The sequence below is a fragment of the Lutra lutra genome, chromosome 9 (assembly GCF_902655055.1).
Source record: "Lutra lutra chromosome 9, mLutLut1.2, whole genome shotgun sequence".
NCBI classification, from domain to species: Eukaryota; Metazoa; Chordata; class Mammalia; order Carnivora; family Mustelidae; genus Lutra; species Lutra lutra.
Window position 1 is genome coordinate 25932631 of NC_062286.1, and position 27154 is coordinate 25959784.

The window sequence follows — 27154 nt, forward strand, 5'->3', positions numbered from 1 at the left end:
GAGCATCCAGTACATGCCAGGCACTGTGCTAAGTAAATGTTAACACACAGTATATCAATTTTTGTTACCTATTCTTGAGACCAAAGGGAACGTAAGGATAAACAAATGATCCCTTCAAGTACCTAGTAATCATACTTGTGATAAGACACAGAACTATTGCACATGTTGTCAGATGGAACTCCCTCCCACTTCCTCCTCTTCTTAGGTCTTATTTTCCTGGCATCCTCCTCCTTTTTTTTTTTTTTTTTCTGAATGATGAAACTAAGGAAGTAAATTTCCATGGAAAAGGACAGCTAGAGGTCATGATGTCACACATCATCCTCTTATCAGGAAAGGAAGAAAAAGTTTGGAAAGGGCAAGTTAGGCCGACACTGTTGAGAAAGGATCATTTTTAGGTTATCTAATGGGTTGCTAAAGAGACTTTCAGACTCTTGCACTGGATGAGCAAAGATTACTAAGTCACCAGGCTAAAAGTAATGGGTTACCCAGAGCATTCATGGGCTCATGATGGCCTTTATTTACTAGTTGTTTGTTGTTGTTTTTTTTAAGATTTTATTTACTTACTTGGCAGACAGAGACACAGCGAGAGAGGGAACACAAGCAAGGGAAGTGGGAGAGGGAGGAGCAGGCTTCCGGCTGAGCAGGGAGACCAATGTGGGGCTTGATCTCAGGACCCTGGGATCATGACCTGAGCCAAAAGCAGATGCTTAACGAATGAGCCACCCAGGTGCCCCTAAGTTACTAGTTTAAAAGCACCTTTAGGGACACTAATATCGTCACCATCAAACTGCCACACAACGTGCCTAGCTTTTTGCACAAAAGTTAACTTCGATGACACATGGCTAAGTTTCCTGACTAATGCTGTACCAGGCAAAAATCTTGTAGCACTGAGGTTAAAAAAATAAGACTAAGTTAATGGCTTAAGATTCTGAAATACATTCATGAAGGCAAGCGATCTATCACTGCTCATATAATTTCCTGTCAAATCCAACTGCTGAACGTTTTTCAAATGTTTCTTTTCAAAAATGAACCTAGATGAAAAAGTAGAAGTAAGCATGTTAGTTGGAAGTGAAACAATTTTTTTTTTTTTTTAAGAGAAATGGCTATGTTCGGACTGTGTTTTGCTTAAAGAAATCCTAGAATGCTCTCCAGGTAGGGCAATGATTGTGAGTCTGCTCCATTACATTTACAAGTTACATTTTTCCTAAAGTGTAAGAAAATCTGATAGTAATTGGTACCAGTATAGCAGACCAATATAAGCCAATTATATATTTTTTCACTTTTCCTGATTCCTCCAGGAAATGGAAGATGACTTTAAAATTGAGGTGTAAGAGATGCTGTTAAATATTTGTCACAGTTTTTCAAAACTGGAGTGAGACTTCATCAACCTTAGATCATTTCCTCTTCTTGAGAACCAAACACTATTGTTTCTTGGGTATGGCATATTCCTAACTGTAAACTTGAGTAAGTGAGCCTCTTTCAGACCTGGGTTTTGGGGGTTGTCTTTTTTTAATGCTCCCTAATGGAACTTCCTCCATTCCTTTCAGAATAGGGCACTCCTGCAAAGGGAAGATGGATATCCTAGGCATGAAGTCCAAGACAATAGCCTAAGGAAAGGAGGGGTCCAAAAAGTAGGTTTCTTGGTGTGAAAGCTTGCACAGAACATCACCCACCTGCTTGGACTGCTCACTTCTGGACTGTTACAGAAGAGGGAAATAAAGTTCTGTCTTCTGTAAGTCATGGTGTGGGAGGGTCTCCTGTTATACCAGCTTAAGCTTGTGCCTAACCTAACTCATACCTAGGGCCTCTTTCCTCTCTTCCTCCTTCCCATAAGGAGCCCGTCTTTATTGGTTGTAAGCATTTTTCACCCTGCTCTCTCGGACTCACGTTTATATCCTTTCAGCCTCTGCCTCTTTTCCATTTGCTTCCTCGCATGGAATGCACTCAGCCACGTCTCTTGTCTCTATGTAAGGCTCCTTCCCTAAAGGGCAGCTTTTCTCCTCTATTAGCAGCGGGTTTTGCCACCTCAAAGGAATTTAACAAAGAATTTAAAGCTGGAATGTTTTTTTAAGTGCTGCATTATTTTACACTCCAACCACCAGGATATAAGGGTTCTAATTTGTCCAAGCCCTTGTTAACACTTGTTATTATCTGTCCTTTTTATTATAAACATTCCTAGTGGTTCAGAAGAGGAGTTTCATCATGGCTTTGATTTGCATTTCCCTGATGCCTGATGATTTTGAGCATCCTTTCTGGCTTATTGACGGTACACACACACACACACATATTTGCAGGTGATTTTTTTTTAATTTAAATTCAATTAACATATATTATTCATTTCAGAGGTAGAGTTCAGTGATTCATCAGTCTTCTATAACACCCAGTGCTCATTATATCACATGCCCTCCCTCAATGTCCATCTCCCAGTTACCACATTTCCCCGGCCAGCAACCCTCACTTTGTTTCCTATGATTAAGAATCTTTTATGGTTTATATATATTCTTTGGAGAAATGTCTGTTCAGAACCTTTGCCTACTTAAAAAATTGAATTATTTATCTTTGCATCAGTGAGTTGTCAGAGTTCTTTATCTAGACAGTAGTCTTCTGTCAGGTGCGTAACTTGCCGTCATGTAAACCTCTTCTGCTGTTCTCTGGGTTCTTTTTTCACTTTCTTGATGATGCCCTTTAAAGCACAACAGTTTATAATCTTGATAAAGTCCAACTTATTCCTTTTTTTTTTTAAAGATTTTATTTATTTATTTGACAGAGAGAAATCACAAGTAAGCAGAGAGGCAGGCAGAGAGAGAGGAGGAAGCAGGCTCCCTGCTGAGCAGAAAGCCCGATGTGGGGCTCGAACCCAGGACCTGGGATCATGACCTGAGCCAAAGGCAGCGGCTTGACCCACTGAGCCACCCAGGCGCCCCAAGTCCAACTTATTTCTTATTTGTGTTGCTTGTCATAGCTAAGCTTTTGCCTAACCTGAAGTCATGAAGATTTACTCCTAGACTTTCTTCAAAATTTTTCGTTTCAGCTCCTACATTTATATCCTTGATGCATTTATTTAAATCTTTTTTTTTTTTTTTTTAGAGAGAGATAGCACGAAGAAGAGGAGACAGAGAGAGAGGGAAAGAAGCAGACTCCCCACTGAGTAGGGAGCCATCCCAGGACCCTGAGATCATGACCTGAGCCAAAGCCAGACACATAACTGACTGAGCCACCCGGGTGCCCTGATTTTCTCCTAATTCTTAAATCAGTTTGGGAAATTATATTTTTCCAAAAACATGTTTTCTTTGTTTCAATTTTTTTGATATCACAGTTGATGGATTTCCATATCTTTTAAACTTCTGATTAATCTAGAATATGACTCCTTTTTTGCCTTTGACCTTTGTAAAAAGATGTATTTGTTAACTTTAGGGAGAGAGTGGGTGAGGGGGGGCAGGGAAGAGAGAGTCTCAGACTCCATGCTGAGCTTAGAGCCTGATGCAGGGGTCCATCCCTAAGATCCCTAAGGACTTTTAGATCGTGACCTGAGCCAAAACCAGGAGTCACATGCTTAACCCAGTTGCACGACTCAGGTACCCTTGCCTTTGATGTTTTAAACAAACTCTCTCTTTTTAGAATGGTTTTAGATTTATGGGGAAATTGCAAACATAGTACACAGAGTTGCTATACACTCCACCCCTAGCTTCTGCTATTATTAACATCTTATATTTGCATGGCATATTCACTGCAATTAATAAACCAGTACTGATACCTGATTAAGTCTGTAGTGTATTGAGATTTCCTTAGTTTTTACCAGTTCCAGGATCTGTTCCAGGACTCCATCCAAGATACCACATTACATTTAATCATCATGTATCCTTACATTCCTCGTAGAACCTCTTGTCTTGTGACAATTTCTCAGATTCTTCTTGTTTTCGATTACCTGGACAGTTTTGAGGAGTATTGGTCAGGTATTTTGTAGGACTTGTCTGATGTTTTTCTGATTAGATTGGGGTTTTGCAATTGGGAAAGGAATATCACGGGAGTGTAAAGTATCATTTTCCTTATATGTCCAGGGTACATACTATCAACACAGTCTGTCAAAGCTATTGTTGACCTTGATCAACTGGCTAAGGTGGTGTTCCATTTATCCTCTGTGAAATGTCTATACCAGCACTGAGGAAGTCACTATGGGCAGTCTACACTTAGGTAGTTGGAGTTAGGATCCACTTTCTTGTGGGCAAAGTTATCTACATATTTGCAGCTTTGCATAGGAGATTTATCTCCCCCACTATTGCTCATTTATTCAACAATTTATATCAGTATGGATTCATGGATATTTATTTTATGCTTTGGAATATAATCCAATGCTACTTTATTTATTTTATTGTTCCAGTTGCGCAGCTTTACTGTGAGCTCTTTCGGTTGGTTTCTGTGTCACTTTGACTTTCTCCTATTACTGTAGGTGTCTTTTGTTTGATTCTTTGTTTTGAGCCCTTCCTTACTTTTGTGGCACTGTATGATGCTCTAAGCTTATACATTTCCTGCCCTAGTCCTAGAATTAGCCATTTTGTCAAGTGCCCTGGTTCCCTTTTATTTTTAAGATTTTATTTATTTGTCAGAGAGCACGAGCAGGGGGAGGGGCAGAGGGAGAAGGAGGCTCCCCGCTGAGCAAGGAGCCCAATGTGGGACTCGATCCCAGGACCTGGGGATCATGACCTGAGCCGAAGGCAGATGTTTAACTGACTGAGCCACCCAGCTGTCCCCCCTGGTTCCCTTTATTAGAGAATGGTATTAGAATCCAAAATCTGGGTACAGTGAGTGCTTCTTGCTTCCGAGGTGTCATTGCTTCTAAGTCCTCTCAGCTGACAGAGCAAAGAATATGTGTATGTACACATGTAAGAAAAACTCCATTCATGCTAGCTCCCATTCCTCCCCGTGTGTCTCCTTTAACTATGCATACAGAACACTCAGACACTTCTGGTCATCAAGTGTGTGAAAGCTTTTCCCCACATCATGCACTTCTGTGACACTAGGTGTATGTCCTACAAGTTAACTCAATTCTAGCACTATCAGCCTGGAAATCTTGTCCAGTTTCATAGACCAAGGGCCCAGTCCCATTAGACTGCTTCCATCCCACTTCAGATTGCCAATCACAAGTGGTGGTCCCCGGGTTACCCACAACTTCTGTCTGATTAAGCTACAAATTGGAGGTTCCCATGTTCCCTCCTCAAGTTTGATTAATTTGCTAGAGTGGCTACAGAACTCCAGGAATCACATTTGCCAGTTTATTGAAAAATACAGATGAATAACCAGATGCAGAGTTAACCTAAGGCAAGGTCTGGGAGGATCCCAAGCATAGGAGCTTCTGTCCCCATGGAGTTTGGGGTGTGCCACCCTCCCAGCATGGATTTGTCTGCCAACCTGGAAGTTCCCTAAACCCTGTGCTGTTGGGGTTTTTGAAGGCTTCCTCATGTAGGCATGATCAACTGTTAACTCAGTGTCTACCCCCTCTCTGTTCTTTGGAGGATGAGGGGTGAGAATGAAAATTCCAATCTTCTAATTATGGCTTGGTCTCTCTGTGACCAGCCCCCATCCAGGAGCCATCAGGAGCCCATCCAGAGTCACCGCATTGGAACAAAAGATGCTCCTAGTGCTCTTATCACCTAGGAACTTACAGAGGTTTCAGGCATTGTGCCAGGAACTGGGGTAAGAAACCAATATTTCCTTTCTATTATCTCACGGTGTGTATGTATATGTGACCATAGATATTAAGTAAACATGAAATGAGTCCGTACTGATGTCTCCAATTCTAATTTATACCACATGGATTTTCCAACCTCCTCCTCTTGCTATAAATTCCTACTCCAGCAATGAAAAACCCGGCTTCCACCATCTGCCATCCTTTTACTTAATTATTCCAGTGTAAATGTATATAGCAGTATCAAAATTGTTAACTTGTACCCCAACTGAATATAACTGTATCAGTTAGAGTATAACACTTATGTACAGTTTATTTTGCCTTTAGTTTTACAGATCATTCATTGCCAAAGTTATTTAGGGCAGCATTTTCCCCCTCATCCCCTAGCGAGCTAGTTTCACAATTTTTAGTATAGTTAGAATGTTCTGCATTCTTCATTCCATCTTTGGGTTTCCCAGACCTCCTAAATGATTTTTTTTTAAGATTTTATTTATTTATTTGACAGAGAGAGCACAAGCAGGGGGAGCTGCAGGCAGAGGGAGAGGGAGAAGAAGGCTCCCCCCAGAGCAAGGAGGCCAATGCTAAGTGAGGCCTGATCCCGGGACTGTGGGATCATGATGTGAACCAAAGGCAGATGCTTAACCAGCTGAGCCACCCAGATACCCCTAAATGATTTTTTAAGTTGCTTTTTTTTTTTTTTTTTTAGTAATCTCTACACCCAACGTGGGCCACAAACTCATGACCTGGGATCGAGAGTCTCATGCTCTTCTGACTGAGCCAGCCAGGCACCCGCTAAATGATTGCTTACTTTGCATACATTAAGACTCACTCTTTGCACTACAGAGTTCTGTGGGGTTCAACAAATGAATAGTGTCATGTATGCACAGTTACAGTATCATGCAGGATATTTGAACTGTCCTAAGAGAATGCTCAGTGCTGTACCTGTTCAACCCTTTCTTCCCTCCTCCTGAGCTCCTGACAACCATGGAACTTTCTTTAAATTGAAGTATAGCTGACATATTATATTATATTATATTATATTATATTATATTATATTGTATTATATTATATTAGTTTCAGGGGTACAACATAGTGATTTGACAACTATATACATTGCACAATCTTCCTCATGACGAGAGTAGTTATTCTTTGTCACCTATAACTGACTGTATTCCCCACGTTGTACTTTTCATCCCCGTGACTTATTTATAACTGGAAGTTTGTTCCTCTAATCTCCTAAATCCCCTTCACCTATTTCACCTATCTTCCCACCTTACTCCCCTCTCATAATAACCACCAGTTCTCTGTATTTATGACTGTGTTTCTAATTTCGTTGTTGTTTGTTTGTTCATTTGTTTTATTTTTCAGATTTTAGATCACTATTTTTGTGATTTTTGTTTCTCAGACTTATTTCAGTTAGCATAATACCTTTGAGGTCTGTCCATATTGCAAATGGCAAGATTTTGGTCTTTTATAGCTGAATAATAGTCCACCGTGTATATATACCATCTTTATTCATTCATCCATCAGTAGACACTTGGGTTGCTTCCATATCTTGGCTATTGTAAAAAAAATCCTGCAATAGACCTAGAGGTGCATATATCTGTCCAAATTAGTGTTTTTCTTTTCTTTGGGTAAATGCCCACAGTCACTGAACTTTTTACTGTCTCAATAGTTTTGCCTTTTTTGGAAATGCCATGTAATTGGTTTCATACCTTTTGTGGCCTTTTCAGACTTGCTTCTTTCACTTAGCAATATGTATTTTAGTTTCTTCTATGGCTTTTCATGGCTTCATAGCTTGTATCTTCTTACCACTGAATAATATACAATTTATGGCTATACCACAGTTTGTTTATCCATTCACCTATTGAAGGACATCTCCATTGCTTCCAGGTTTTAGTGATAATGAATAAAGCTACTACAAACATTCATGTGCCTGTCTCCATTTTGACTAATGAAATTATTTATGTCACTCTATCTTTTCTTGAGCAGTCTTGCTTTTTTTTTTTTTTTTTTTTTTTTTAAGGAAACTCTGCATGGGACTTCAACTCACTACGCCAAGGTTGAGAGTCACATGTTCTACAGACTGAGCCAGCCAAGTGTTTCAGTCTTGCTTGACTTTTATTTATTCTGTTACTCTTTCTAAAAAATCAACTTCAAGCTTTATTACTTTTTTTTTAGTGTGTTTTTATTTTTTGTGTCATTGACTTATTTTCTTATGTTTACTACCCTGGGGTTTACTCTGATGTTTTTCTGGCTGGACAACCTAGGCTTAGAATTTTGCCGGGAAAGTACATCCCAACTACTGTATCTAATTTCACACCTCGCATCCACATCTCATTTTCTCCCTGCATCTCATCAGGTAGTCTTTCTTTAATTAGAAAATCTGTCTCTCGTTACACTTTCTTCATTCCACTGTGGTGTCTATCACATATGTCCATCATTAAATGTTAATGCCTATGTGAAGTGTGTAAACCTGGCGATTCACAGACCTGTATCTGGGGCTAGTAATACATTATATGTTAATTAAAAAATTAAAAATATAAAAATAAAATCACAAACCACTCCCCCACCCAAAAATGTTAATGCCTAAATTGGCTTGTGGTACTGGGGGCTGTGAGAATGTCACAGGGGACTATAAGAGATGGAGATGGATGGCGACTGACCAGCAGCTGCAGCCTAAACTGGCAGAAACATTTCGATATCTCTTTGAGAGCTTGGAAGTGCCAATGTTACCTTTAACTAATCTGCTGCTCAGAACTATCACAATTATCCTTCACAATTACCCATAAGCACTCAGTAGACTTGCTATATCCACAATTATACGGGAGCCTTCTTGTAGACAGTACAAGTGACTGTTCTCCCCATCCAAATCACTTGGAGAAGGAGAAAGGAACCGCTGCAGAAGGCAAGGAGACCCAAATCCAGAGACACCCGGGAGCAGAGAGTCAGAGCCAGAAGTGACCATGGAAACAAGCCCTGGATCTAGGCTGACATCCTGGTGGCATGTGGATTAGGGTACTGTTTTTTCTAAGCTGCAGGGTGTACCCTCCTTTAGAGGAACATGAAATAAATTTAATGGGTTGCAATCAGCATCTGTTTTAAGTGAAATAGGACAGAACAAATAGAAAATAACAGATTGTGTCATACAGAGCATAAGATAATTACTCTCTGTGAAATTTTTTAATGTGTATGTGTTAATATGAGATCATGAGATAAAATGTATTTTTAATGGAAGGTCATAGTAAAAAAAAGCTTGAAACACTCTAGACAAGAGGCTAAGTTACATATGGGGGTATGGAGGAGAGGGCATATGGAGGAGAGAGCATGGGAGGAGATATTAAAGTTAGGTCTTAAAGGGACCGTAAGAGAAGGTAAAGGACATTCTAGAGGAAGTGCACGTACAAAGGCATTTTTGGGAAACAGCAAGAAGTCCATGAGGGTGGAACCTCATGTAAGGAGGGAGGCATGGCAGAGATGAAGGTGGAGGGGCGCCTGGGTGGCTCAGCGGGTTAAAACCTCTGCCTTCGGCTCAGGTCATGATCTCAGGGTCCTGGGATCAAGCCCCATATCAGGCTCTCTCTGCTCAGTGGGGAGCCTGCTTCCCCGCCCCCCGCCTGCCTCTCTGCCTACTTGTGATCTCTGTCTGTCAAATAAATAAATAAAATCTTTAAAAAAAAGAAGAAGAAGATGAAGGTGGAGAGGAAGGTAAGCTGAGGTTTTGTTGTGAAGAGTCTTAAACACAAAGTGAGAGGTTTTACTTTTATAAATTTTACTTATTTTGCAAGATGAGAAAGGTTCTCTTCAAAAGGAAGATAAACCTAGTATTTGGTTCCCTTTGAAACCCACAGAAGAAAATAACAGTACCATTCATTGAGCATTTACAGTAGGTCGATGTTGAACTTCTTTCTATGCATTAGTTTAATTAGCGATTAGCACAGTAACTACTTATATGGTTGGTATTAGAGTGACTTTCCTTTGACAGACGAGCAGACTGAGGCTTTTTAAGTTGCTCAGGTCATCCACCTATCAAGTGGAAAGGGTGGGCAGGTCTGAACCCAAAACCAGTGCACTGGACCACTTTATAAAGATGGAGCCTCTCTAAACAGCCGTCTCATCAGCTGATAGAGCCCAAAGACGGAGAATGTTTGGCTTTCCCTCTTCAGCTTATGCCTCAAGCACAAGCAGACTGCTTTTTATACCTCTGCAAAGTGGAGGAAACAGCTGGAGGGGAGCAGTGCCAGCACCTACTCACTCTCCGCACGTCATCAACTCCTCCTCTTCTGTCTCCAACCCTTTCCCTGCTTTAGTACGACAACCTTCTGGGTCTGCTGCTTTATAAAAGAGGAATAATGTTATCTTTTATTAGGGACGTCATGATTATTCCATAAACTCTTCTTAAAAACACTTTGAGGGGGCTTCTGGGTGGCTCAGTGGGTTAAAGCCTCTGCCTTCGGCTCGGGTCATGATCCCAGGGTCCTGGGATCGAGCCCCACATCAGGCTCTCTGCTCAGCAGGGAGCCTGCTTCCTCCTCTCTCTCTGCCTGCCTCTCTGCCTACTTGTGATCTCTATCAAATAAATAAATTAAATCTTTTTAAAAAATTAAAAATAAAAATAAAAAAATAAAAACACTTTGAGAATAAAGTAGTTACTCCTATTGGATTGTTCATTTTGTAATATCTTTTTTACTTGCATTTGAAGGTACATTGTTGCAGCTAAATTTCCAAGAGTCAGCTGCCTTCTGTTAAGCTTATTTTTCTCATTTCCATGTAGAGGCTATCAGGCACTAGGCAACCCAAGTCAAAGGGCAATTTACTGGCTAGCTCAGTTCTTACTTCATTAAATATCCCGTCTCCTCTCTGCTCTCATTGGCCAGACTGAGAAGTGGGAAAAATCAGGCAGAAACCTACTTAAAGATTTGAAAGATGCTAAAAGGCTTCTGCCTAAAAAATATCTCCCCAACATCTGATTCTAATTCTTTTTGTTTTTAAGATTTTATTTATCTGACAGAGGGAAATAGGGAAAACAGCAGGCAGAAGGAGAGGGAGAAGAGGCTCCCCACTGAGCAGGGAGACTGACACAGAGCTCGAACCCAGGACCCTGGGATCATGACCTGAGCGGAAGGCAGCCGCTTAAAGGCTGAGCCACCCAGGTGCCCCTGATTCTAATTCTATGCACTCTCCAGTGGCCCTCTTGAAAAGACACACCCTTTCCAACTCATTTAAGGTATGAAGTTATCTGACAGGGATTATTTATTAGCCAACTAATTAGTCTGTCACAGAAGCCACCTGCTTCCAATATCACCAAGAACAGAGGAGGGACCTGTAAGAATGACACCTAGGATTATATGATTTGATGGGTTAAGGGAGTAGGTAAAGGAGATGGAGGTAGAGTTGGGAAATAAAGGAAGAAAAGATCCAGAACTGAAAGCACTGTTAGGGAAGCACTATTAGGCTCAGCAGCCTAAGCACTTAGAGACATGTGCATCTCTAAGAGAAAAGGTTTTAAAAAGAGAAGTTGGTGGGGAGTTAGTTTTTAACAGGTACAGAGTTTCAGTCCAGGAAGATGAAAAAGTCCTGGAGATGGAAGGTGATGGTTGCTCAAGAATGTGAATGTAGTTAATACCACAGAACTGTACTCTTAAAATTGGCTAAAATTTTAAGTTTCATGGTATGTATACTACAAATATATTCCAGACAATCTGTGAGGGAAATGAAGTCAAGGCTGTTAGAGAGTATGTTAGTCACCCTTCAAGGTGGCACCAATGATGGTTGCCTTCTACTATATACTCCCCTGTATCGTACCACTCCCCACAGTGGATAGAGCTGACTTGGATAACCAATAGATGAAGCAGAAATTACCCTCCAAGGCTGTCTAAAACCTCCAAGGTTCTAAAAGACATTGTAGCCTCCAACTGGTTCTCTCTTAGATCTCTTGCTCTGAGGGAAGTGAGCTGCCATATTGTAAGGACATTCAAACAGCCTATGGGGAGGTCCAGGGATGAGAAACAGGCCTTCAACCAACAGCCAGCATTAAACCATCAACCCATTGAGGAGCTGCCTTGAAAGCAGGTCCTCCAGCGGTCCCATTTACCATTTGGACTGCAACCTCATGACAGAGCCTAAGCCAGAACCCCTTAGCTCCCATATTCCTCACCCACAGAAATTGCGAGGTAATATTTATATTTGTTGTAAGCCACTATTCGGGGGGTGGTTAATCTGTTCTATAGAAATCGATGACTAATACAGATAGCATGAAGACACCTTCCCCCCACCATCAGCTGCCTGAGTCAGGTAGAACCTTCTGTCATTTACAGATCTGTTTGTTCCAGGATAATTTCACAGTTGCTTAAAGAAATTCGTGATCCCATTTAGATAAAGTTGCACTTATCTTTACATGTTTTGAATACCCAACAGGCATTCCTTAAAAATATTTCCCAAAATTGGAGAGGCATTGCTGAATTTCAGAGAGTTAAGGCTAGCAAGAGCAATTCCTAACATAATATACCTTGTCAGGTAATGGGAATGTTTTTCCTTTAATATGATAGATGCAATGCTTAAAAACCTGAAGGCAGGACAGTATTTTCTTTTATTTCATTTGTTTATTTAAATTTAATTAGTTAACATATAATATATTACTGGTTTCAGGTGTATAGGTCTATGATTCATCAGTCTTATATAATACCCAGTGCTCAGTACAACACATACCCTCCCCAATGTCCATCACCCAGTTACCCCTCCACCACCCCCCTCCACCACCCCTCAGTTTGTTTCCTATGATCTTACTGTTTGTCTCTCTAGCTTAATCTTGTTTCATTTTTTCCGCTCTTCCCCTATGATCCTCTGCCTTGTTTCTGAAATTCTACATATCGGTGAGATCATTTTTTAAAAAAGATTTTGTTTATTTATTGACAGAGAGAGCACAAGACGGGGAGCAGCAGGCAGGTAGGCAGAGGGAGAGGGAGAAGAAGGCTCCCTGCAGGAAGCCCAATGTGGAGCTCGATTCCAGGACCCTCAGATCATGACCCAAGCTGAAAGCAGATGCTTAATGACTGAGTCACCTCTAGTTCCATCCACGTCATTGCAAATGGGGAGATTTCATTTTTTTGGTGGCTCCATTTTATATATATATATACATACCACATCTTCTTTATCCATTCATCTGTCAGTGGACATTGTGGACATCTCTGCTATAAACATTGGGGTAGTAGGTGCCCCTTTGGATCACTACATTTGTATCTTTGGGGTAAATACCCAGTAGTGCAATTGCTGGGTCATAGGATAGCTCCTATTTTCAACTTTTGAGGAACGTCTATACTCTTCCAGAGTAGCTGCACCAGCTTGCATTCCCACCGACAGTGTAGGAGGGTTTCCTTTTTTCCACATCCTCACCAACATCTGTTGTGTCCTCACATGTTCTCTTACACTGTTCTTATTCAGTTAACGCAGGCAACAGTACCTAGGGTTTTCACGGCATTTGCTGACAGGCAGCAGGAGACTAATTGGATTTCTTCAAAGTCACAGGGTTCAGTTGACAGAGACTTTACTATGTAATCCATTCCCTTCCCAATGTGAGACAAATGCATTGTATGAAATAAACTCATCTTCTTCAGGTTTGTCAGATCTTCAGCTGCAAAATGTTGGAAAGGAAATACATTAGGGCATCAGGTTAATTTGATTTACGCATTGATTAATGGACTGAAAAGAAAGCAAAGAACAATTGCACAGAGATCTTGCCATGTTCTTTCTGTAGAGACCTTGAGTTATAAAAAGCCAAAGAGAGTTGTTCTTTTTTCAACTCACTCTCCCATCTCCTGGACCATACAAAGGTCACCTATGTGAAGGTCATTCTCTCAGCAGCATGAGAAAAACCATTTTAAGGTCAGAGATGTGTGTCTTCTTTATCTAAAAGCATGTTCTCCAAATACAGTGGAATTGGACTAGAAAATAATAACAGAAAAATAACAATCTCCAAAGACTTGTAAATTTACCAGTAGACTTCTAAATAAGCATGGATTAAGGAAAACTAGACAATATTTTGAAAATTATAGAAATAAAAATAAAATATATCAAAATCTGTAGCTAACACAGTGCTTAGAGGAAATTGAATTTATGGCTTAAAATTTTCCAAAAAAGAAATCTGCTGGCACAGGTAATTTAACTTGCAAATTCTACCAAACATTCAAAGAAGAAATAACACCAATTCTACAAAATCACTTCCAGAAAATACAAGTGGAGAGAATACTTCCCAGCCCTTTTATGATGTCATTAAATGATACAAAACCCAGACCAAGAGGATAAATTAAAAGAAAACTTCAAAAATAATAATAATAATAAAAAAGAAAACTTCAGACCAATATATCACTCATGAACATAGAAGCAAAAATCCTCAACAAGATATTACTAGGTTTCCAGCCATATATAAAAAGAATGTTATACTACCACCAAGTGGGCTTCTTACAGGGAATGCAGAGCTGTTTCAGTATCTGCTGATCAATCCATATAATTCATGATATTAACAGTCTAAAGAAGAAAAATTGCATGATCGGATATATTGAGGCAGAAAAAACATTTGACATCATCTGACATCCATCCATAATAAGAATTCTCAGCAACCTAGGAATAGAAGGGAACTTCCTCAACCTGATAAAAGTCATCCACAAAAATACCACAGTTGACATTATACTTAAGGGTAAAAGTCTGAATGCTTTGTTCTTAATATCAGGAACAAAGGAGGATATTCACTCTCAACCCTCCCTATTCAACACTGTCCTGCAAGTCATAATCGGTGCAATAAGGCAAGAAGATAAAATAAATACAAATTGGAAAGGAAGCAATAAACCTGCTATTTTGGGGGGGTGACATGAAGTGAGTATAGCAAATGTGTAGAGTATAAGATCAACAGACAAAAATCAATTGCAGGGCGCCTGGGTGGCTCAGTGGGTTAGGCTGCTGCCTTCAGCTCAGGTCATGATCCCAGGTCCTGGGTTCAAGCCCCACATCGGGCTTTCTGCTCAGCAGGGAGCCTGCTTCCTCATCTCTCTCTGCCTGCCTCTCTGTCTACTTGTGATTTCTCTCTGTCAAATAAATAAATAAAATCTTTAAAAAAAAATCAATTGCATTTCTATGTAGTAGCAATAAATGATTGGCAACCAATTTTTTAAAATTCTATTTACGATAGCTCCAAAAGAATGAAAAAGTTACATGTAAATCTGATAAACATATACAGGATCAACATGATGAAAACTACAAAATGGGGGTGCCTGAGTGGCTCAGTGGGTTAAAGCCTCTGCCTTGGGCTCAGGTCATGATCCCAGGGTCCTGGGATCGAGCCCCGCATCGGGCTCTCTGCTCAGCAGGGAGCCTGCTTCCCTTCCTCTCTCTCTGCCTGCCTCTCTGCCTACTTGTGATCTCTGTCAAATAAATAAATAAAATCTTAAAAAAAAATAAAACTACAAAATGATGATAAATAAAAGAAAATCTAGATGAAAGACAAATCATACTCATAGATTGAAAAATTCAACAAAGTAAAGATGTCAGTTCTCCCTAAACTGGTCCATAGATTTAGTGTAATTCCAACTAAGATCCCAGGAAGAGTTTGATACTATAAACAATGTGAAAGGCAGAGGAAATAAAACACACAGAACAAATCTGAAAACAAAACAAAACAAAACAAAAAAACAACAAAGTTGGAGAAACAACACTACTCAGTTTTATTACTTACTCTAAAACTATCAGTTACTAACACTATGTGACATTAGCAAAGGATAGAGAAGGGTATTGGCAAATGATCAATCAATAAGAGTATAGAGTCCAGAAATACACCCACATAATTACAGCCATGTGATTTTGGGTGAAAGTACAAAGGCAATTCAAACATGAAAGAGTAGTCATTTCAATAAACTGGATATTCATATGCAAGAAAAATGAACCTTGATCCAAACATCATATTTTCCATAAATGTTAACTCTAATGGATCACACATATAATTATAAAACATAAAAATTTAGGAAGAGGGGCGCCTGGGTGGCTCAGTGGGTTAAGCCGCTGCCTTCGGCTCAGGTCATGATCTCAGGGTCCTGGGATCGAGTCCCACATCGGGCTCTCTGCTCAGCGAGAAGCCTGCTTCCCTCTCTCTCTCTCTGCCTGCCTCTCCATCTACTTGTGATCTCTCTCTGTCAAATAAATAAATAAATAATCTTTAAAAAAAAAATTTAGGAAGAAAATATAGGAGAAAATCTTCATGACCTGGGATTAGGCAAAAAGTTCTGAGAAATCACACCAAAAGCGTGATTCATACAAGCAGCAATGGACTGCAGCTAAATCTAGAATGTTTGTTCTCTGAAAGATGCCATTAGGAGACTGAAATGACTAGCTACAGATTAGGAGTAAATATATATTTTTTTAAGATTTTATTTCTTTTATTTGACAGACAGAGATCACAAGTAAGCAGAGAGGCAGGCGGGGGGTGGTGGGGCACAGGCTCTCTGCAGAGCAGAGAGCCTGACTCGGGGCTTGATCCCAGGACCCTGGGATCATGACCTGAGCCGAAGGCAGAGGCTTTAACCCACTGAGCCACCCAGGCGCCCCAGGAGTAAATATTTTCAAATCACTTGTCTGACAGAGGGCCTGTATCCAAAATATATAAAGAACACTCAAAACTCAACACTAAGAAGATAAATTACCCAATTAAAAAGCAGGTGAGAGGGCGCCTGGGTGGCTCAGTGGGTTGAGCCGCTGCCTTCGGCTCAGGTCATGATCTCAGGGTCCTGGGATCGAGTCCCGCATCGGGCTCTCTGCTCAGCAGGAAGCCTGCTTCCCTCTCTCTCTCTCTCTCTCTCTCTGCCTGCCTCTCTGTCTACTTGTGATCTCTCTCTGTCAAATAAATAAATAAAATCTTTAAAAAAAAAAAAAAAAAAAAAAGCAGGTGAGAACTTAAACAGACACTTTGCCAGAGAGGTATATAGCTGGCAAACAAGCCCATGATAAGTTGTCAACTTTCATGAGCTAAGTATGATGAGATAACAGTATACCCAGAATTCCAGTTGCTCCACACCCTCATCAGCCCTTGGTGTTTTCTGCTTTTTTTTCTTCTTGTAGGGTAATTATAAAATGACAAAAATAAAAACACAAAGGTTATTAAGTGCTAGTGAGAATTCAGAGCAGCAAAATCTCTCATATATTGCTATTGCAAATGTAAAGGGGTACAAACTGGAAAATAGCTTGGAAGTTTCTTAAAAAGTTAAATAAGTGCTTGTCCCATAGCTTAGCAATCCCACCCCTAGGTATTTACCTAAGTGAACTGGAAGCTTATTTTCAGGGGTGCCTGGATGGCTCAGTGGGTTAAGCGTTTGACTCCTGATTTTGGCTCAGGTTATGATCTTAGGTCATGATCTCAGGGTGGGGCTCCGTGCTGGGTGTGAAGCCTGCCAAGATCCTCTGTCTCCCTCTCCCTCGCTCTTTGCCTCTCCATCCCCTTCCCACCCCACCACCACCACCTGGGGCATGCCCACTCTCTCTCTCTCTAAAAAAGGAAAACTTATTTTCACACCAAAACCTCCATACGAACATTTATAGGAGCTCGATTTATAATTATCCAATCTGGAAATAACCTACATGTCTTTCAGTGATGATGAGATTAACTGTGGCACCTCCATTCCGTGCAACACTATTCAGCAAAGAAATGGATGAATGAGGAATATTTTGAGGAAATGTGGAGGGCAAAAATAGAAACCAACCTTGGGTAGAAGTGACAGGGCACTGGATTTTATAACTTGTTAAATTTATTTGACACAGTGAGAGAGAGAGAGAGAGCACAAGCAGGCAGAAGAGCAGAGAAAGGGAGAGGGAGTGGGAGAATCAGGCTCCTCAATGAGCAGGGAGCCAGATGTGGGGCTTGATCCCAGGACTCTGGGATTGTGACCTGAGCCGAAGGCAGGGCACTGGATTTTAGCTATAAGAAGGAATGAGCACTGATTACAAACTCAAATGTCAACGAGGGCCAGGGAGATAGTGTCATTCCAAGAAGTAGAACAGGTGGGTGCTGTGCCCACACGGAGATGATGTATCTTGTCCACAGAGCATAGGAACATCTCAGGAAGCTCTAGCTGATTGTTACCAAGTGAAGATGTGGGCATGCAGTTGCCAGACCTATAATTATCAAGAGAAATGAGTAACCTGTAGTTTCACACTGCAATCTCCCAGTTGCAACATGCTACCAACTCCAGGGAGAAGAATCGTGACCAGGGGATGGGAAAGGGAAGGCGACTTCCTTGTAGACAGTTTTATAATTTGGGTCATGTGAATATATTACGCAAAAAATAAATTGTAAAAATTAAGAACAAAATACTGGCAAACATTCAAAAGACAATTCTGTACAACATGTAGGCCAAATTCAGCACATAGACAACCAGTTTGCAGGATCAGCACAAAGGAATAGCCATCAAGAGGAGAGGCGAGCTTCCTGACACAGAAGTTAGTCTAACGAAGTCCCGGTGACGATGCAGCATCTTATGGAAGGGATTCCTGCATTGAGAAGGTTGCAAAAATTATCTGTACAACAGAGTCTAGATTTTTTTTTTAAGTGATATGAAATTTTCTCTACAGGGTGACAAGTGAGGCAGAGCCTGATGGGAAATCTAGTGACTGAAAAGTAATCTTGGATTACAGTCAAGAAGAGCAAGGCACCTTCCAGCTGAGAGTTTCACACCACCAGTAGCCCCTGTTCTAGGCAGCAGGGCTGATCTACCTAGGTCAAGCTGCTCTACCCAGGTAAGACAGATAGACATTCACCTATAATACCATTTTGAATTTTGGGAAAACTTCCCTTTACCCAGGAAGACTGGCCCCACATGTTTGTGTCTGAGGCCCAAAAGTTCTTCATGTTAGACAAAATCTGTTCCGAAAATCTTCTTTCTTTTTTTTTCTTTTTAAGATTTCATTTATTTATTTGACAGAGAGAGAGATCACAAGTAGGCAAAGAGGCAGGCAGAGAGAGAGGGGGAAGCAGGCTCCCCGCTGAGCAGAGAGCCAGATGCAGGGCTCCATCCCAGGACCCTGGGATCATGACCTGAGCTGAAGGCAAAGCTTAACCCATTGAGCCACCCAGGCGCCCCTCCAAAATCTTCATTCAAAATGAATAATTTGTGGGGTGGGGTGAGGCTGGGTATGTTATGCAGTTTCCTGGACAAGAAGCCAGTAACACAATTAGCTACCAGCTTCTGCAGGTGATTAGTTTACAGGCTGGATTTCCTCCCAGTCTTGAAGCGGGCAAGGGTATCATTTGGCAAGGAGGCAGTGGGTGCTGGGTAGAAATGGAGATGCTGAGAAGAGGGGAGAGGTCAGTGAGGACAAGCTGAACCTACCACACCACACACACACACACACACACACACACGCACAACCATACAAATTATATTGCCATTCTGTCAAACTATAGCTTCAGCTCTTGGAATAGTCCCTGGTGCTTCCCAGTATGACAGCCTTCCCCCCTTACAGACGGCTCTCTCAGGCCTCCCACCTCCCTTCCAAGGCCTGACATGTGGTTGAAACTATTAGGACGTTTAAAGCAAAACTATATGATACCTAATATTTCCATGGTACCCCAACGGGCTTGATTATAGCTTAAACTGCTGATGTTTACGGGGAACCTGGGTGGCTTAGTGGGTTAAAGCCTCTGCCTTGGGCTCAGGTCATGATCCCAGGGTCCTGGGATCAAGCCCCGCATCGGGCTCTCTGTTCAGCAGGGAGCCTGCTTCCCTTCCTCTCTCTCTGCCTGCCTCTCTGCCTACTTGTGATCTCTGTCTGTCAAATAAATAAATAAAATCTTAAAAAAAATAAAAATAAACAAACTGCTGATGTTTGCAATACCTGGCAGCCGTACAGTCCGGAGGCCCTGAATACTCCAGGTTTTCAGGTTTGTCACGGGTGTGATGTGCTGCGGGCACTGGCTTCCACGGTGACAAAATGAACATTCTCACAGGTGTCGAGGACAGAACTAAAGCTTCCAGCCACACCAGCATACCTCTTCATGCACAATCTGAGGCTTGTAGCAGAGCTGAATGTCTTTCCCAGGTATCTGATTTCTTGCTTATTCAACTTGCTGAAGTCCCAGAATGTGACCTCCAGAGTCTTGAATTCCTGCTTCCAGTTGCAGAACAAAGACATGGCCGTGCTGGGAATGTAGGTTTCTGAGGACTCTTCTCCACGCCTGCTTGTGTCTCCTGTGGTCTTGTCCCGTGAGACCAGAGCTTCTCCATAGAAGTTGAGTTTAACGAAGTCCAGAGGACTGACCCAATTAATCAAGTGTTCAAAGAAGTCAAATAAATAATCAGGGATGTTCTCTGAGTTGATATATAAGCTTTTACCACAAAAGGAAGCTTCAAATTCCTCAGTCAGGTCTGATGTGGATATATGCTTATAGAATCAATTAATGCCACACTCTGTAAAGGAATTGATCTTTATGGCTTTCAGAGTTTCTTGCACGGTGGTGTTTTTCACATTTTGCATAGATTCTTGCCTCCAGAGAGGCTTCTTGGTGTTGGAGAGCCCAAGGCCCGAGGAGGCTGCCATCTTGATACACTCCTGCAAAGTCTTTCAAAACAGTCCAGGTGGCTTGGGTAGGTGATCCAGCCGTGTACGGGAGCAGCTTGCTATACTTGGATGTAATGTCTGAAATGAAAACCATTTTCTGCAAGTGACCTTTCCCTTGGTCACCTCCTCTGGCTCTTGAGACTTCAGTGAATTGCCGAGCCTGCATCCTGAATTTATCCTTGGGCTTGAACCGTTGAGCTGTGTATTTACAGAGGAGTCCAGTTGTCGGTAGGGTGTCCTCATTCACACTGGACATGTCTTCCAGTTGGAAATCAAACCTGTGGGAAAACACGCCCCCTCCTCCCCCGCACAAAGCTAGGTCTCCACAGTGGTCCAGGCTCTGAGTGAAGTCACCTGCAGCCCCCTCTCTAAGTCTGTGCTGGTTTTTGTATATCAGCAGATCATAGAAGGTAAGGATCAGTGTTGTTTGTGTGTTAGAGTGGAACTCATTTTCCCCCATCTGGATGACACAAGTGATGACCTCAAAGCGAGGGGGTCTTCATCAGACTCCTCAAGCACCTGGATTTCTGAATTTGGAGCGACAAACCTTCAGCATGCTCCTTTGTCAGCACTTTCCAGATGAGAGTCTGGGCACTGTCCTCCGTCATAACCCCCTCAGCAGTCAGGGCACCAAACAGCCTGATGTGCCTCAGGCCCTCAGTGGTGGGGGGTGACAACACCCATATTCTGGAAACAGTGGTTTTCCTTTAGGAGGGTTTCAGTCTCTGGGCAGTTCTGGGCCCTGAATTCATTGTAGCCGCCAAGGAGAAAAAGAACTCTGCTGTAGTTTCAGCAGCATGGCCAGGAAAGTCGGCTTCCTGTTTATGTCAGGTATATGCACGAGCTGATCCCACATAGTTGCAAAGAGCCCACCTTGCACCCTAGCTGGAAGAAGAAGATTAATTTGAAGATTAATTTGAACTTGGTCAGAACCCCACACTTTCCAGAGGCCCAGAGTGTGTCGATTTGCTGTAGCAGAGTGGACTTCCATTGCCCGACTCCCCTTTGATGATGCAGGGGCTCTGAAGAGTGTCTAGCAGACCATTTGGGGTCAGCTGCTCCACTCGGTGATGGTGATGGTCCTTCCTCCATAGAACACCTTCTGTAAAGGTGCTTTTCAAATTAAAAATAATGTCAATATCTTCACTCAGGGGATAGAAGTTCAGAAAAGATGGGATATGGTATAAATCCTTTAGGTTGTAAGTCAAATCATCTAAATCTTCTTCTGATATCTGCTGAAAAAGCCCTGTAAGAGAAGAGGTGAGATTAGAGGACCCAATTCTGTGTCTCCCCAGAACTTAGAGTTCACGAGGATGAAGAGGGAGTTATGCGGAGGATCTTCCATTGGTGATCTGACTTTCCTTCCCCAGTATGAGCCCGCACAAAGGATTCCAAATATTTACTCTTCCCTTTTTGCCTTCTGTTTCCTCCTTTCCACCACAGGATCTTTGTCTCAGCCAAACGGGAATGGGAGGAGCCTGTGTTAGGGCTAAGGAAAGTGTGTGAGAATAGTAGGGATTTGGCTGAGAGGGATGGTTAAGGGTAACTTTCCCCAGATCACCCCTTAACCTTGATTAAAATCTATCATGAAACAAAATAAAATTTATTACTTATTGATAATATTACTAAAAATAGTAATTCTTCACTGGACTAAGGAATGTCAAGAACCATGACCGTGTTAACTTCTTGAATGCCTTCATTATCCAGTTTGATTTTGAAATGAGACTGTACTAAATCTTTAATCCCTGACCATGGAGTGACTTATTTGGCTTCAATGACAAGTAATCTAGTAGTTTTTTGTTGAGAGTATCTGAGTTTTTCCTCTGCGGAACCAAAAACTACCTAATGACATAAAGAGAAAGGAGAGCAAATGTTCTCTCATTGGGAGTATGGGTTTTCTTCATAGTTTATTCTATTTGTAGAACAGATATAAGAAAGCTGATACTTGCTGAAAAGAAGGGCCATCTGTACCCCAATGTTTATAGCAGCAACGGCCACAGTCGCCAAACTGTGGAAAGAACCAAGATGCCCTTCAACGGACGAATGGATAAAGAAGATGTGGTCCATATATACAATGGAGTGTTATGCCTCCATCAGAAAGGATGAATACCCAACTCTTGTATCAACATGGATGGGACTGGAAGAGATTATACTGAGTGAAATAAGTCAAGCAGAGAGAGTCAGTTATCATATGGTTTCACGTACTTGTGGAGCATAAGGAGTAACACGGAAGACATTGGGAGATGGAGAGGAGAAGTGAGTTGGGGGAAATTGGAGGGGGAGACAAACCATGAGAGATTGTGGATTCTTGAAAAACAAACAGGGTTTTGGAGGGGCGGTGGGTGGAGAGTTGGGTGAGCCTGATGGTGGGTATTATGGAGGGCACGTATTGCATGGAGTGCTGGGTGTGGTGCATAAACAGTGAATTCTGGAACACTGAAAAGAAATAAAACAAAATAAAATTTAAAAAAAAGAAAGTTGATACTTGCTTTGTTCACTCAAATCCTGAAACAGGATAGTTCTACTTTTCAAGGCATTTGAGAAAGAGGTTATAGGATTCAGAGCCCTTCTTCAAAGTCAGGGGAATGATCCCTCTCACAGCCTCCTGCTTGACCTTCTCACAGCAAATGATTTTTATTTCTTCATGATTCAGAACATTCCACACAAATAGCTCATACACAATTTGCTTTATAAGAGTCATTCCCATCCTTTGAATGAGGACTCGACTATCCTCCTTTATGAAATTCATTGAGGAAATGGGGGGGAAATATACACATTTATTTATTTATATAAAATGTGCTGGGGCCCCTGGGTGGCTCAGTCATTAAGTGTCTGCCTTTGACTCAGGTCATGGTCCCAGGGTCCTGGGATTGAGCCCCACATCGCATCATCAGCGGAGAGCCTGCTTCTCCCCCTCCCCCTGCTTGTGTTCCCCCATCTCGCTGTCTCTCTCTCTGTCAAATAAATAAATAAAATCTTTAAATAAATGAAGAAATAAATAAAATGTGCATCTCAGCAGCCTGTTGCCAGAGCAGTAGGGTCTTGCCCTCCCCACACCCACCTCCAACCCATGTTGTGTTATGAAAATGCCAAATGCTTGAATTCTAGGCCCTCAAGAAAAGTTCTGCAAAGTCCACATCCTTAATCTGAGAGTCTTTATTGAGCAATATGGTTTTTCTTTGGAAATGAAGTCAGGGAAGCAGTCTTATGCCTCACTATAAAAGGATCTCTAGTGGTAAGACTGTGGGCTTTAGAGTAATGAAACTGGCCTGGGATCTGCTGGTTTCTACAAGCTGTGTAACCTTGACAAGCTGCTAAACCTCTCTGCGCCTATTTCAGTGCTGTGCTGCTGAGTATTGAACACACTTCTTCTCTGGGGTAAAGGCCCTGGTTGGTAGCATTTACCAATCTCCACATTAGAAATATTTTAACCGGGGGGCGCCTGGGTGACTCAGTGGGTTAAAGCCTCTGCCTTCAGCTCAGGTCATGATCTCAGGGTCCTGGGATCGAGCCCCCCATCGGGCTCTCTGCTCAGCAGGGAGCCTGCTTCCTCCTCTCTCTCTGCCTGCCTCTCTGCCTACTTGTGATCTCTGTCAAATAAATAAATAAAAATCTTTAAATAAAAAAAAAAGAGAAAGAAATATTTTCACCAGGGCTGATCTTAAGCTAGCAACATATGTCAACTGGCTAACAAAAATCATGATAATTCGACAGTCAGTTCTGACTAAACAGTAAGAACCAGCGCCGTTGCTCATCTGTACCATGGGGTTGAGAACAGTATTTAACTTAAGAACTTATGAGAATTCCTATATCATATCTCATAAAAGGAACAGTTCAATACATGTTAGTTACTATTTTTAGCCATTATCCTTCTGTCACCACCCAAAGGAGCAGCACATTTCACCTCCCATAGAATTTGGTCTTCTCTAGAGTATCACAGCAAAACCGTTGTCTGTACCAGGGGTAAGCTCTGGCACCACTCCAAGTCCCTGGAGAAGCAGCGTCACTTCTGTTTCTGGCTTTCCAAGATCTAACTCTCAAATGCAGACCACACTGCACCCCAGCAGCCCTTCATAGCTTAGAGAAATGTCTCCTCCGTTTTTCACTCGTAGACACTCATCTATGCTAGTTTTCTTCCTGGACTAGGCTGCTCCTGGTTTTCAAATCTTAAGCTTGACTAATGCAAATCGATGTGTTCCTCCTGAAGGCCCCAAGATTTCTCTGGTTTGAAAGGCACCATCTGGGGGCTCCTGGGTGGCTGGCTCAGTGGGTTAAAGCCTCTGCCTTCGGCTCAGGTCATGATCCCGGGGTCCTGGGATGGAGCCCCACATTGGGCTTTCTGCTCCGCAGGGAGCCTGCTTCCTCCTCTCTCTCTGCCTGCCTCTCTGCCTACTTGTGATCTCTGTCAGTCAAATAAATAAATAAAATACTAAAAAAGAAAAAAAAAGAAAGGCACCATCTGAACTCAACTGTTTTATTTTTTAAAATTTATTTTTGTTTACTTATTTACTTTAGTAATCTCTACACCCAATGTGAAGCTCTAACTCACAACCCTGAGCTCAAGGCTCAGATTCCCTTCTAACGGAGCCAGACAGACACCCCTTAAACTGTTTCATTTTAAAAAAAATCAACCTCAGGGCGCCTGGGTGGCTCAGTCTGCCTTTGTCTCAGGTCATGGTTGCGGGGTCCTGGGGTTGAGCCCCGCATTGGGCTCCCTGCTCAGCAGAAAGCCTGCTTCTCCTTCTCTCACTTCCCTTGCTTCTGTTCCCTCTCTTGCTGTGCCTCTCTGTCAAATAAATAAGTAAAATCTTTTTAAAAATCAACCTCATTATGGTATAATTACATATAATACATACATATATATGGTATATTTGTATTTGTATTTATACATTATTATATTATAAATTTGTATATGTGTTATATGTTTATTGTATTGTTATATATGATATATTTTATATGTATTATTACATTATATTATTACATTATCATATAATATAATATTATATTATATTATATTAAGGTATAATTACATATAATACCTAAACTGCATACAATAAAATGCAAGGAGTTTTGACCAATGTATGCACACAAGTCACTAACACCCCAGTCAAAATTTAGAATATTTCCATCATTGCAGAAAGTTTCCTTACATAATCCATCCCTCCTACTGCCCACCAAAACAACAACTGATCATATTTCTTTTTTTTTTTTTAAGATTTTATTTATTTGACAGACAGAGATCACAAGTAGGCATAGAGAGAGGAGGAAACAGGCTCCCCGCAGAGCAGAGAGCCCGATGTGGGACTTGATCCCAGGACCCTGAGATCATGACCTGAGCCGAAGGCAGAGGCTTAACCACTGAGCCACCCAGGTGCCCTGATCATATTTCTTTAAGTAGAATTAGTTTTGCCTGTTCTAGAGAGTCATATGAGTGAAAAACATAGTATGTACTCTTTTTTTTTTAATTTTTTATTTACTTATTTGTCAGAGACAGAGAGAGAACAAGTGAGCACACCAAGCAGGCAGAGGGAGCAGAGGGAGAAGAGGGAGAAGCAGGCAGAGGGAGCAGAGGGAGCAAAGGGAGAAGCAGGCAGAGGGAGAAGCTGTCTCCCTGCTGAGCAAGGAGCCCGTTGTGGGACTTGATCCCAGGACTCTCGGGTCATGACCTGGCCGAAGGCAGACACCCAACTGACTGAACCACCCAGGCATCCCTGTGGTATGTACTCTTGAATCTGGCTCCTTTGACTTAAGATTTGCCTTGTTGTTTGCATGTATTTGTAGTTAAGTCCTTTTTTGACTGAGCAGTATTCCATTGTATGAGCAAATCAGTTGACTTATCAATTCTACTGATTGACATTTGGTTTGTTTCCAGTTTCTGACATAATGAATGAAGCTGCTATGAACATTCATGTACAAGTATCTTTGTGGACATGTTTTCATTTCTCTTGGATTAATACCTAGAAGTGGTATTTCTGGGTCATATACATGGTAAGTGTATGTTAATTTTATAGAAGGTGCCAAACTATTTTTCAAAGTGGTTGTACCACTTTACATGCTTACTAACATGTAAAACCAACAGTTCCAAGGGTTCCCATGAATGGGTAGTGGTATCTCATTATGTAGGGTTTTTGTTTTGTCTTGTTTAAAGGATTTTATTTATTTATTATAGAGAGCATGCAGGGGAGGGGCAGAGGGAGAGAGAATCTGAAGCAGACTCTGTGCTCAGTGAAGAGCCCAATGCTGGGCTCCATCCCACGACCTCAAGATCATGACCTGAGCCAAAACCAAGAGTCAGACACTTAGCCAACTGAGTCACTCAGGCATCCCTCTCATTATGAAGTCTTAATTTTCATTTAATGATGTTGAGCATCTTTTCATGTACTGTATTGTTCATTCATAAATCTTTTGTGAAGTATCTGTATAGATTTTTGCCCATTTTCCACTGCCTGCCACTCTCTTTGCTAGAGTTCTCTCTCTCTCTCTGTGTCAAGTGAATAAATAAAATCTTTAAAAAAAAAAAAAAAGAGTTTTTCATAGATTCAGGATCTAAGTCGTTTGCCAGATATATATACTATGAATATATTCTCCTAACCTGTGGTTGTTTTGATTGTATCCAGAAGTTAATGTATAAAGATAACTGAGTGACAACATGGAGAGGTCAATGCCAATAAATTAAATTTTATTACTTAAAATCCCCAGTAGAAGGAGTGTATGCCACATCATACAGGGCTTGATCAGGAGGCAGAAGAGAAAAGGAGAAACCTTAGTCCAGAGCCTGCACTGTAGTTTTCTTTCCACAGGAGGAAATGAGTGAGGCAGGGTAGGCAAGTTTGAGCAAGTTTAGGATTGGATAGTTTGAATAATTTGGGCAGACACTGG

General features: G+C 41.5%; 1 protein-coding gene across 1 annotated transcript; it reads right to left on the minus strand.

Moving 5' to 3' along the window:
* Positions 1 to 683: 683 nt before the first annotated feature.
* On the minus strand, positions 684 to 23024 carry NLRC4 (NLR family CARD domain containing 4). The gene is given in 15 exon segments (XM_053447878.1): positions 684 to 1079; positions 9939 to 10017; positions 13143 to 13313; positions 19553 to 19627; positions 19630 to 20236; positions 20238 to 20386; positions 20389 to 20444; positions 20446 to 20768; positions 20770 to 20943; positions 20945 to 21056; positions 21058 to 21173; positions 21176 to 21261; positions 21264 to 21521; positions 22765 to 22787; positions 22789 to 23024. Coding segments are annotated over 15 exon segments (2811 nt in total). The 3' UTR covers positions 684 to 733.
* Positions 23025 to 27154: the final 4130 nt, after the last annotated feature.